General features: G+C 44.3%; 2 protein-coding genes across 3 annotated transcripts in view; both read left to right on the top strand.

Moving 5' to 3' along the window:
* Window positions 1–2175: 2175 nt before the first annotated feature.
* LOC124026395 (ribonuclease inhibitor-like) lies at window positions 2176–7728 on the top strand. Of its 2 annotated transcripts, XM_046339423.1 has the most exons (8): window positions 2201–2261; window positions 2451–2681; window positions 2928–3101; window positions 4695–4874; window positions 5744–5917; window positions 6302–6474; window positions 6565–6614; window positions 6747–7728. In XM_046339423.1, the coding sequence occupies exons 2-6, from the start codon at window positions 2473–2475 to the stop codon at window positions 6375–6377; spliced, it is 813 nt and encodes a 270-aa protein (XP_046195379.1). In that variant the 5' UTR covers window positions 2201–2261; window positions 2451–2472; the 3' UTR covers window positions 6378–6474; window positions 6565–6614; window positions 6747–7728. The 2 variants fall into 2 exon arrangements, with proteins under 2 accessions (XP_046195381.1, XP_046195379.1); XM_046339425.1 differs by having other exon boundaries at window positions 2176–2681.
* Window positions 7729–10150: 2422 nt separating this feature from the next.
* LOC124026394 (adhesion G protein-coupled receptor L1-like) overlaps window positions 10151–13428 on the top strand; it is a gene marked incomplete at its 3' end in the record, with an annotated part of 54090 nt that continues 50812 nt past the window's right edge. Inside the window, exon 1 of the mRNA XM_046339422.1 lies at window positions 10151–10361. The remainder of the gene's footprint in view (window positions 10362–13428) is intronic.

Here is a 13428-nt window from a genome sequence, read left to right as displayed (position 1 = left end):
TAAACCACACACTTGTTGTTTGTGTACATTGGGGGGTTTAAACCACACACTTGTTGTTTGTGTACATTGGGGGTTTAAACCACACACTTGTTGTTTGTGTACATTGGGGGTTTAAACCACACACTTGTTGTTTGTGTACATTGGGGGGTTGTTTGTGTAAAAACCACACTTGTTTTTAGTACTTGTTTAAACCACACTTGTTGTTTGTGTACATTGGGGGTTTAAACCACACACTTGTTGTTTGTGTACATTGGGGGTTTAAACCACACACTTGTTTGTTTTGTGTTGTTTGTTGTACATTGGGGGGTTTAAACCACACACTTGTTGTTTGTACATTGGGGGTTTAAACCACACTTGTTGTTTGTGTACATTGGGGGTTTAAACCACACACATTGGGGGTTGTTGTTTGTGTACATTGGGGGTTTAAACCACACACTTGTTGTTTGTGTACATTGGGGGTTTAAAACCACACACTTGTTGTTTGTGTACATTGGGGGGTTTAAACCACACACTTGTTGTTTGTGTACATTGGGGGGTTTAAACCACACACTTGTTGTTTGTGTACATTGATTTTATAATGATGTATGTCCCCCCAACACCACTTTCCATCAATTTAAATAGCAGACCCTCATGCCATATTGACAAATCAACAAAGCATGAGTGTAACGGTTTTCTAGTGGTGAAGGAGAGTCGGACCAAACCGCAGCGTGTAGATTGCGATCCATGTTTAATAAACAACGTAGACACGAAAAAACACAAACACTACAAATCAATAAACGTAACGAAAACCGAAACAGCCTATACTTTGTGTCAACTAACACAGCCCAAGGACATCAGGACACTAAGGACAATCACCCACAACACAACCAAAGAATATGGCTGCCTAAATATCGTTGCCAATCAGAGACAACGATAAACACCTGCCTCTGATTGAGAACCACTTCAGACTGCCATAGACTTACCTAGAACACCCCACTAAGCTACAATCCCACTACATACACACCACATACAAAAACCCATGTCACACCCTGGCCTGACCAAATAAATGAAGATAAACACAAAATACTTCGACCAGGGCATGACAATGAGAAGACTTTGGTTTTGTTTTGTTTGTTTTGACAATTAGGGTGTGCAGGGTGAATACGTGGTCTGTCATTCGGTAATTTTTGCAGGAAATGTATGAGTCATTTATGCAGGAAATGTAGGAGTCTGTTGTTAATGATAATGCAGAGGATTTTCCAGAAGTTGCTGCTGAAGCACATCTCACGGTAGTTATTGAGGCGAATTTCTCTCTGCTCTTTTGGAATGATCAGTCCTTGGCTCCAAATATCGGGAAGATGCCAGAGCTAAGGATGATGTTAAAGAGTGTAATTGGAATTTGTGGTCTGAATATGTGATCATTTCATTTAGGATACCATCAACACCCAGGCCTTTTTGTGTTTATATTTTGTCCTGTACAGATGTCGGATCTGAAATCCTTTTTTCGCTAATTTCTACCAGAATTCTCCCTTGTACTCCATTTGGAAAATCAGCATGTCTATTGTGAAAGGGGAGAGAATAAGACCGCTCAGAGTAAGTGGCTCAGCTGAAAGCCATGAGTTGTTTTTTGCTCATGGCCGTGAGCGTGCCATTCGTTTCTCTTTCCATTCTGATAGCAACGGAATTGTCCGGTTGGAATATTATTGAAGTTTTATGATAAAAACATCCTAAAGATGTATAATATACATCGTTTGACATGTTTCTATGAACTTTAATTTAACTTTTTTGACTATTCGTCTGGACTGGACTTTGTGCCTATGGATTACTTGATGAAACGTGCAAACAAAAAGGAGGTATTTGGAAATAAAGATTATCGAACAAAACAAACATTTATTGTCTAACATGGAGTCCTGGGAGTGCCATCCTGGGAAGATCATCAAAGGTTAGTGATTAATTTAATCACTATTTCTGACTTTTGTGACACATCTCCTTGGTTGGAAAATGGCTGTATGGATTTCTGTGGCTAGGCGCTGACCTAACATAATTGCATGGTGTGCTTTCGCTGTAAAGCCAATTTGAAATCGGACACTGTGGCTGGATTAACAAGAAGTTTATCTTTAAAATGTGTATAAAACTTGTATGTTTGAGGAATTTTAATCATGAGATTTCTGTTGTTTGAATTTGGTGCCCTGCAATTTCACTGGCTGTTGGCGAGGTGGGACGCTCATATCCCGAACCATCCCAGAGAGGTTAACTTCTTTAGGAACACAGCCCTAATGTTGGTAACTAACATCATTATGTTGTCATCCAGAGTAACATTGAATTATTTTCCATGCTACCACACATACAGCAGGTTTTTAAAGGACCAAAGAGTTTGGTCTCCTTTGTGTTTTAATTTTTGCCATGGAAAAGACATCATGATACTGGTATCATCACAGCCCTAATGAATTATATTGTCTCTGTATCTACAGACTGATTGGCTTTGAACTCTCTATGGAGGACTACGAATCACTGGCCTCCATTCTCCAATCAGCAGACTCACATCTAAGAGAGCTGCACCTGGACGACATCGGGGAGCGTGATCCTGATGGTGTTGATGATCCTGATGGTGACGATGAGGCCAGACTGACTGTTCTCTTTGCTGCGCTGACTGTTGTCCTCGCTGCACTGAAACATCCACACTGTAAACTGGAGACACTGAGGTCAGTAGTATTGAGGAGGTCTTCTCATGATGAAAATGATAAAAGATGAATCATTGTTGGTAGGGGTAGAATGATCATTCCTTGAACATTGTGTTTTTGTCACTCACAGAACTTCTGACAAACACAGCAGACTTATCTGAGGAAGATTTTGACCTCACTGTGCTGAATTTGTTATAATGCTGGTATGTGTCCCTGACCTGCATTACATCACACTCTGTCTGAGTGATATTGTCTCTGTTTCTACAGACTGGGTGGCTATAAACTCTCTGAAGAGCACTGTGGGTTACTGCATTCTGCTCTCCAATCAGCAGACTCACATCTGAGAGAACTGGACCTGAGAGACACTAAGCTGTCTGATGGTGGTGGGAGGGAACTCTTTACTTCTCTGAAACATCAGAACTGTAAACTGCACAAACTGCGGTTAGTACTGTGGGAGGGTTGATCACATGACAATAGCCAAACAGGTAGTCATTGTTGGACAGTTTGTTGGAGTAAAATTATCTGTAATAATTAACTGTGAACAGACATTATTTGTTCATTTAGAATTATTTTAATGACCACAGGCCTACAGACAGACACATACCTACAGACAGACACATACCTACAGGCATGACTACCTACATACCTACAGACAGACACATACCTACAGACAGACACATACCTACAGATACGACCACATACCTACAGACATGACTACCTACATACCTACAGACATGACTACCTACATACCTACAGATATGACTACAATACCTCCAGACATCACCACATACCTACAGACAGACACATACCTACAGATACGACTACATACCTACAGACATGACTACCTACATACCTACAGATATGACTACAATACCTACAGACATCACCACATACCTACAGACAGACACATACCTACAGATACGACTACATACCTACAGACAGACACATACCTACAGACATGACTACCTACATACCTACAGATATGACTACAATACCTACAGATACGACTACATACCTACAGATATGACTACCTACATACCTACAGATATGACTACAATACCTACAGATACGACCACATACCTACAGATACGACTACAGGCCTACAGACATGACTACATGCCTACAGACATGACTACATGCCTACAGACATGACTACATGCCTACAGACAGACACATACCTACAGACAGACACATACCTACAGACATGACTACAGGCCTACAGACAGACACATACCTACAGACAGACACATACCTACAGACATGACTACATGCCTACAGACATGACTACATGCCTACAGATACGACTACAGGCCTACAGACATGACTACATACCTACAGACATCACCACATACCTACAGACATGACTACAATAACTACATACATCACTACATACCTACAGAAATGACTACATATCTAAAGACATGACTACATACCTACATTCATGACTATAATACCTACAGACATGACTACATACCTACATTCATGACTACAATACCTACAGACATGACTACATACCTACAGACAAGACTACAATACCTACAGACATGACTACATACCTACAGACATGACTACAATACCTACAGATACGACTACATACCTACAATGGTGGAACAAACTCCTCACGACGCCAGGACAGCGGAGTCAATCACCACCTTCCGGAGACACCTGAAACCCCACCTCTTTAAGGAATACCTAGGATAGGATAAAGTAATCCTTCTCACCCCCCCCCCTTAAAAGATTTAGATGTACTATTGTAAAGTGACTGTTCCACTGGATGTCATAAGGTGAATGCACCAATTTGTAAGTCGCTCTGGATAAGAGCGTCTGCTAAATGACTTAAATGTAAATGTAAATGTACATTCATGACTACATACCTACAGACATGACTACATACCTACATACATCACTAAGAGTTGATGTACTAAATGTGTTACCATCTGAAAGGACAGGTTCTGAATAATGCTGTTATGTTATTGGTCTCTGACCAACACTACATCATGTTCTGTATGAGTGATATTATCCCTGTTTCTACAGACTGTCTAGCTTTAGACTCTCTGAAGAGGACTGGGGATCACTGGCCTCCGTTCTCCAATCAGCAGACTCACCTCTGAGAGAACTGGACCTGGACCTGAGGAACAGTGGACTGTCTGACGGTGGTGGGAGGGAACTCTTCACTGCTCTGAACCATCCACACTGTAAACTACAGACACTGAGGTCAATATCAACACTGTAAACTACAGACACTGAGGTCAATATCTACACTGTAAACTACAGACACTGAGGTCAATATCAACACTGTAAACTACAGACACTGAGGTCAATATCAACACTGTAAACTACAGACACTGAGGTCAATATCAACACTATAAACTACAGACACTGAGGTCAATATCTACACTATAAACTACAGACACTGAGGTCATTATCTACACTGTAAACTACAGACACTGAGGTCAGTATCTACACTATAAACTACAGACACTGAGGTCAGTATCTACACTATAAACTACAGACACTGAGGTCAATATCTACACTATAAACTACAGACACTGAGGTCAATATCTACACTATAAACTACAGACACTGAGGTCATTATCTACACTGTAAACTACAGACACTGAGGTCATTATCTACACTGTAAACTACAGACACTGAGGTCAGTATCTACACTGTAAACTACAGACACTGAGGTCAATATCTACACTGTAAACTACAGACACTGAGGTCAGTACTTTGGGAGGGTTTGTCACATGACCAGAACTCATTGATTATTGGACAGTTTGTAAGGGGCAAATTGTCAAGGAGAGCATATTCAGATATATTTATTATTGATAATAATTGCTTTTACTTGGAAGCCTGGTCCAAAGATTCATATCTACTACAGGTATAACTGCATATTAACACTAGCAGACTTAAACTTTTGTTGTTCACTGCCCATAGAGACTTTCTTTGCCATGAATGCATTTAAATTGATTAGTCTGATTTAATGGAATTGTTTGTTTTGTCTTTAATGTTTTCTCTAATGTTATTTTCAAAGTTGTTTACTTGTTACTCATCATGTTGCAATATATTATCCCCTTTAGGCTGAATGGATGTTCCCTGACAAAGAAAGGGTGTAAAGCATTGACTTCAGCTCTCAGCTCAAAGTCCTCTCACCTGAGAGAGCTGGATCTGAGTCACAATGACCTGCAGGATTCAGGAGTGAAGGTGCTCTCTGATGGACTGGGGAATCCACACTGTCAACTACAGAAACTGAAGTTAGTGCTTAGAAACACACCTGCTCAATAAAAAATATGATTTGTCAAATCACAACATCATTACAGTAGCCAGTAAGTCAGCTCAACCAATAAGGGAAATACTGGGTTAACTGGAGAATCCACATTGTAAACTAGAGAACCAGCGGTTAGTATTTAGAAATGGTGTTGGTTTAATTGGAAATATGTATATACTGTGTATCAGCTATCACCACTAGAGGGCAGCAGTCCTGTTGTATGGTCCTTCTTTAGCTCAGTTGGTAGAGCATGGCGCTTGTAACGCCAGGATAGTGGGTTCGATTTCCTGCTAAATGGCATATATTATTATTATATTATTATATTATTATTATTATATTATTGTAAAAACATGTTGACCTGTCTCTGCAGGCTGTCATTCTGTAGAGTCACAGAGGAAGGCTGTGCTTCTCTGGCTTCAGCTCTGAGGTCAAACCCTCCCATCTGAGAGAACTGGACCTGAGCTTCAATCACCCAGGAGACTCTGGAGTGAAGCTGCTCTCTGCTAGACTGGAGGATCCACACTGTAGACTGGAGAAACTCAAGTTAGTACAGTTACTGTGAAAATGATATTGTTGTATTCATACACAGACTGTGTTTCACTCACTCTGTCCGTTCCTCTGTCTCTCCCACAGTGTGGACCATACAGAAGAGATCTGGGTTAAACCACAGCTGATGACGAAATGTAAGGGTGTTAGTTATAAGGAATCTGTTTATTGACCAATACATTTGACAAACAGGCGTATAATTAAACACACACACATTCCGACAAATTCTAACCAATTCCCTCTCCTCTAACTTGTCCTCTTGTCTGCAGATGCCTGTGATCTCACACTGGACCCAAACACAGCACACAGAAACCTCTCTGTCTGAGGGGAACAGAAGGGTGGAGAGGGTTAAAGAGGAGCAGCCGTATCCTGATCATCCAGAGAGATTTGATCACTATACCCAGGTGTTGTGTAGAGAGGGTCTGACTGGGCGCAGTTACTGGGAGGTAGAGTGCAGTGGGCTGGCTGACATTGGACTGACATGTAAAGGCATCAGTAGAAAAGGAGATGGTTCTGCCAGTGAATTTGGATACAATAAGAAGTCCTGGCGTCTGACCTGCCGTGGGAATCATTACGGTGCCCTCCACAATAGTCAATATACTACAATACATGCTCCACACCTCATCAACCCTCCTCAACCCCAGAGAGACCAGTCCTCCTCCCTCCACGCCTCATCAACCCTCCTCAACCCCAGAGAGACCAGTCCTCCTCCCCTCCACACCTCATCAAACCTCCTCAACCCCAGAGAGACCAGTCCTCCTCCCCTCCAAACCTCATCAACCCTCCTCAACCCCAGAGAGACCAGTCCTCCTCCCCTCCACGCCTCGGAGTAGGAGTGTTTCTGGACTGGCCGGTCGGCACACTTTCCTTCTATGAGATCTACTCTGACACAATGACCCATGTGTACACATTCCAGACCAGATTCACTGAGCCCCTCTACCCTTGGGTTAGTGTTTCTAATGAGGGCTCTTCAGTGTCCCTAAGCCAGGTAGAGTAGTCTCCTCTGTCCTGGAGGTACACCTGGGTCTCCATGGAAACACAGTCACATTCCTGTTCTAATCCAACCATGTGACATGATGGAGTGTTGTTGTCAGTGATCATGACATCAGATATGGACATTGTAACAGATAAATGTTGTTGTCAGTGATCATAACATCAGATATGGACATTGTAACAGATAAATGTTGTTGACAGTGATCATGACATCAGATATGGACATTGTAACAGATAAATGTTGTTGACTGTGATCATGACAGATATTCGTATTCACACCACTGAGTCAATACTTTGTAGAAGCACCGTTGGCAGCGATTACAGTTGTGAGTCGTTTTGAGGCTCTAATAGCTTTGCACACCTGGATTGTACAATATTTGACCATTATTATTTGTTCAATTCTTCAAGTTCTGTCAAATTGTTTGTTGATCATTGTTAGACAGCTATTATCAAGCCTTGCCATAGATTTTCAAGCGGATTTAAGTCAAAACTGTAATTAGGCCACTCAGGAACATTCAATGTCATCTTGGTAAGCAACTTTTTATCCTAAAAAAATGTCTTAATCCTTGCTGATGACAAAGATACTCATAACATGATGCAGCCATGGGGCGGCAGCGTATCCTAGTGGTTAGAGCGTTGGACTTGTAACCGGAAGGTTGCTAGTTCAAACCCCTGAGCTGACAAGGTACAAATCTTGTCGTTCTGCCCCTGAACAGGCAGTTAACCCACTGTTCCCAGGCCGTCATTGAAAATAAGAATTTGTTCTTAACTGACTTGCCTGGTTAAATAAAGGTCAAAAAAGGAATACAATAAAAATAAAATTAAAAATGCTTGAAAATATGAAGAGTGATGTGATGTGTTGTGGTGGATATGGCCTAAACATTATGCTTTGTGTTCAGGACAAAAAGCTCATTTCTTTGCCACATGTTATGCAGTATGTTTTTAGTGCCTTTGTTACAAACAGGATGCACGTTTTGGAATATTTTAATTCTGTACAGGCTTCCTTCGTTTCACTCTGTCATTTAGGTTAATATGGCAGAGTAACTCCAAAGTTGTTGATCCAACCTCTGTTTTCTCATATCACAACCATTTAACCGTGTAGCTGTTTTTAAATCACCATTGTCCTCATGGAGAATTCCCTGAGCAGTTTCCTCCCTCTCTGGCAACTAAGTTAGGAAGGACGCCTGTATCTTTGTAGTGACTGGGTGTATTGATACACCGTCCGAAGTGTAATTAGTAACTTCACCATAACATGCTCATAGGGATATTCAGCGTCTGCTCTTTCTTTTTTTTTTACACACATCTACCAATCGGTGCCCTTCTTTGTGAGGCATTGAAAAACCTCCCTGGTCTTTGTGGTTGAATCTGTGCTTGAAATTGAGGGACCTAACAGATAATTGTATGTGTTGGGTACTGAGATGGTGTAGTCAATCAAACATCATGTTAAACACTATTATTGTACACAGAATGAGTCCATGTAACTTACTATGTGACTTGTTAAGCACATTTTTACTCCTGAACTTATTTAGGCTTGACGTAACATATACAGTATAGGCCAACATATTGTATGTGTACTGTAGGCTACAATAAGCTTGGTTTTTGTAAGGAGCTCTTTCCCTGCTCTTACATATGATTTGCATTGGATTGGTTAGGTTTAGGCTTTCTCCTGACTCCTGGATTCAATCTTTATAAATAGTACAGTTTTAAAATAATAATAATAACTATGTGTCCTAGACTACAATTAGCCTATACTGTCTGATTACCACTATGCCTATGTTAAAGTGTAGATTTGTTGGTTTGATTAAAATAAGAGAGAGAGAGAGAGAGAGAGAGAGAGAGAGAGAGAGAGAGAGAGAGAGAGAGAGAGAGAGAGAGAGAGAGAGCGGGAGAGAGAGAGAGAGAGAGAGAGAGAGAGAGAGAGAGAGAGAGAGAGAGAGAGAGAGAGAGAGAGAGAGAGAGAGAGAGAGAGAGCGGGAGAGCGAACGAGACAGAGCTAGACGAGGCCGCGTTTAACGGAAATCGGTGCCATTGAGAAACAGTGCGTACGTTACTTTCCGCTATCTCGCTAGGGTATTAACGATTCCATACATTTGATCGTCGGTCATATCAACTCTATTCGGTCGTGAGGTGTATGGAGCATTACGGACGATCAGGTCTAGATTCTTTAAATGCTCTGGATAATATCTATCCGTGTGTAATCTTGGAGCCCTCCGCATTCCAGGCTGGGGAGAGGAAGGATGCTGTAGCCTACTAAGCTATGCGCTACTGAAGTGTTTTACATTTGCCAATAGACCAGCCTCAACAGTGCGACTGCATTTTGACTGGACTCGACGATAGATCATATAATATAATATGACTTCCATTTGCTATGTGTTATATCTGTACGTTTCTATTTGTCATCCAACTGGACTAGCCTGTAGAATAGGCTACAGTCATCGCCATAGGAACCCGAGGGGGATATCATTATAATAAGCTACTTTAGTGCAACGTGACGTGCAACAGCGGGAAAGACCGTCGAGTCCTATTAGGTGAGATTGAGTGTATGTGTGACGCTAAAGTGGCTTGTGTTTCCTCATGTGGAGTGTTTTTCGTCGAGGAGGATACGCTCGCGTTGTCGGATAATTCCCACGTCAAGGATCGGTTGACTCCTTCTTTATTCCATCTCGCTCTCACACACACGGTGCGCGTGGCCTCGCCCGGGAGCAACCGGGTCGCCTATTACACGGGCTTATTTTAACTGCATCGGCAAGAAGGAGAGGGAGAGAGAACCGAGGATAAAACAACGGGAGGGAAGGATTGGGGGACCGGAGGAGAGAAGAGGAGAGGCGGGATGAAGGAGGAGACGCAGTGAACGACAGAGGAGGAGGAGGAGGGAGACTCGAGCGTTCGAGGTAAGCGGGAATAATGGCGACGGTAGGGTACATGTATGAAGAACGGTTTGGTCTGTACAATCACACACAAACACACACCCACACATATACATACAACTTAGGATACGGGTTTGGCCTGTCAATATGGCGCATGCATGTACACTCCTGTGTGTGTGTGTGTGTGTGTGTGTGTGTGTGTGTGTGTGTGTGTGTGTGTGTGTGTGTGTGTGTGTGTGTGTGTGTGTGTGTGTGTGTGTGTGTGTGTGTGTGTGTGTGTGTGTGTGTGTGTGTGTGTGTGTGTGTGTGTGTGTGTGTGCGTGCGTGTGCGTGTGCGTGCGTGTGTGTGTCATACACATGTTGACTAGTGGCGTCTCCTGCAGTGTGTGTGGTGTTTTAATGCACCAAGGAACACTCCATGGACTCCGTGGTCCTTCTGTAGCTCAGTTGGTAGAGCATGGCGCTTGTAACGCCAGGGTAGTGGGTTCGATTCTCGAACCACCCATACGTAGAATGTATGCACACATGACTGTCGCTTTGGATAAAAGCGTCTGCTAAATGGCATATATTATTATTATATTAACAGGCATTTAGAATCTCTCCTCTTCCTCTCCTCTGAGAAACAGACAGAAGGATGATGAATGTGATAGTAGGGGGTTTGCTTACTGACAGGCTGTCTCACTGAGTGGTGAATCACTCACGTTCCTGTTCTAATCAAATTTAAAATCAATGTGTGTGTGCATGCGTGTGTGTTTCTACATATGTTGTGTGTGTGTGTGATGATTGTGTTCCAAGTCTTTGAAGAGTGTCTTATTTTTGTCTCTCTCTGTTTGCCTCTCCTCTGTGTTGGTATTCTGTAGGGAGTGTGTGTGTGTGTGTGTGTGTGTGTGTGTGTGTGTGTGTGTGTGTGTGTGTGTGTGTGTGTGTGTGTGTGTGTGTGTGTGTGTGTGCGTGTGCGTGTGCGTGTGTCAGTATGTTTTGACTGGGGACTATGATGGTGGAAAGAGGGATCACGGGGGAGAAGTAAAGACCAGTGGACAAAGAGATTATAAACAGAATGTAAAGTGGAGGGGGGTGTGGATAGAGAGAGAGAGAGAGAGAGAGAGAGAGAGAGAGAGAGAGAGAGAGAGAGAGAGAGAGAGAGAGAGAGAGAGAGAGTGGGGGGTGGATAGAGAGAGGGAGAGAAAGAGAGAGAGAGAGAGGGGGGGGGGGTGTGGATAGAGAGAGGGAGAGTGTGGGGTGGGGGGGGTGGATAGAGAGAGGGAGAGTGTGGGGTGGGGGGGTGGATAGAGAGAGGGAGAGAAAGAGAGAGAGAGAGTGGGGGGTGTGGATAGAGAGAGGGAGAGAAAGAGAGAGAGAGAGAGAGAGAGTGGGGGGTGTGGATAGAGAAAGGGAGAGAAAGAGAGAGAGAGTTTGGGGTGGGGGTGGGATAGAGAGAGGGAGATAGTGGGGTGGGGGGGTGGATAGAGAGAGGGAGAGTGTGGGGGGTGGGGGGGTGGATAGAGAGAGGGAGAGAAAGAGAGAGAGAGTGTGGGGTGGGGGGTGTGGATAGAGAGAGGAGAGTGTGGGGTGGGGGGGTGGATAGAGAGAGGGAGAGAAAAGAGAGAGAGAGTGGGGTGTGGAGGTGTGGATAGAGAGAGGGAGAGTGTGGGGTGGGGGGGGATAGAGAGAGGGAGAGTGTGGGGTGGGGGGTGGATAGAGAGAGAGAGATTGTGGGGTAGGGGTGGATAGAGAGAGAGAGTGTGGGGGGTGGATAGAGAGAGAGTGTGGGGTGGCGGGGTGTGGATAGAGAGAGAGAGAGAGAGAGAGAGAGAGAGAGAGAGTGTGGGGGTGGATAGAGAGAGGGAGAGAGAGAGACAGAGAGTGTGGGGGGTGGATAGAGAGAGGGAGAGAGAGAGAGAGAGAGTGTGGGGTGGGGGTGGATAGAGAGAGGGAGAGAGAGAGAGAGAGAGAGAGAGAGAGAGAGAGAGAGAGAGAGAGAGAGAGAGTGTGGGGTGGATAGAGAGAGGGAGAGAGAGAGAGTGGGGGGGCTGGATAGAGAGAGGGAGAGAAAGAGAGAGAGAGAGTGTGGGGTGGGGGGTGGATAGAGAGAGGGAGAGAAAGAGAGAGAGAGTGTGGGGGTGGGGGAGGTGGATAGAGAGAGGGAGAGAAAGAGAGAGAGAGAGTGTGGGGTGGGGGTGGATAGAGAGAGGGAGAGAGAGAGAGAGAGAGAGTGTGGGGTGGGGGTGGATAGAGAGAGGGAGAGAAAGAGAGAGAGAGAGAGAGTGTGGGGTGGGGGGTAGAGAGAGGGAGAGAAAGAGAGAGAGAGAGTGTGGTGTGGGGGGTGGATAGAGAGAGGGAGAGAAAGAGAGAGAGTGTGGGGTGGGGGGTGGATAGAGAGAGGGAGAGAAAGAGAGAGAGAGAGTGTGGGGTGGGGGGGGGTAGAGAGAGGGAGAGAAAGAGAGAGAGAGAGTGTGGGGTGGGGGGGGTAGAGAGAGGGAGAGAAAGAGAGAGAGAGTGTGGGGTGGGGGGGTAGAGAGAGGGAGAGAAAGAGAGAGAGCTGTGGTGACCTACATGCCAGAACTGGACAAGAACCTGACACTCTTAGCACTCAGCGGGCCATCTACCTGGAGGATTCCCTCCAAAATATTTCCTTTAGATACAACTATGACAAAACGGGTCTCAATTCCTGTTGCTTCTGTCGCACGCTGGATCTAAACATAGTCAATGGTTGGCTTCGAGGGGAGTTTTACGGTAGGTTCACCTACAGCTCTGTCGCACGCTGGGTCTAGACATAGTCAATGGTTGGCTTCGAGGGGAGTTTTACGGTAGGTTCACCTACAGCTCTGTCGCACGCTGGGTCTAGACATAGTCAATGGTTGGCTTCGAGAGGAGTTTTACGGTAGGTTCACCTACAGCTCTGTCGCACGCTGGGTCTAGACATAGTCAATGGTTGGCTTCGAGAGGAGTTTTACGGTAGGTTCACCTACAGCTCTGTCGCACGCTGGGTCTAGACATAGTCAATGGTTGGCTTCGAGGGGAGTTTTACGGTAGGTACACCTACAGCTCTGTCGCACGCTGGGTCTAGACATAGTCAATGGTTGGCTTCGAG

Source organism: Oncorhynchus gorbuscha, unplaced genomic scaffold, assembly GCF_021184085.1.
Source record: "Oncorhynchus gorbuscha isolate QuinsamMale2020 ecotype Even-year unplaced genomic scaffold, OgorEven_v1.0 Un_scaffold_2728, whole genome shotgun sequence".
In the NCBI taxonomy this organism is placed as follows: domain Eukaryota; kingdom Metazoa; phylum Chordata; class Actinopteri; order Salmoniformes; family Salmonidae; genus Oncorhynchus; species Oncorhynchus gorbuscha.
The sequence above is the reverse complement of the archived record's forward strand: the minus strand, read 5'-3'. Positions and strand labels throughout refer to the sequence as shown.

Excerpts from the sequence above, each read along its gene's own strand:
- LOC124026395 (XM_046339425.1), top strand. The coding sequence starts at position 2,473 with ATGGAGGACTACGAATCACTGGCCTCCATTCTCCAATCAGCAGACTCA. Across the intron at positions 2,682-2,927 it reads TGTAAACTGGAGACACTGAG|ACTGGGTGGCTATAAACTCT; the intron begins GTCAGTAGTATT and ends CTGTTTCTACAG. Across the intron at positions 4,875-5,743 it reads TGTAAACTACAGACACTGAG|GCTGAATGGATGTTCCCTGA; the intron begins GTCAATATCAAC and ends TATCCCCTTTAG.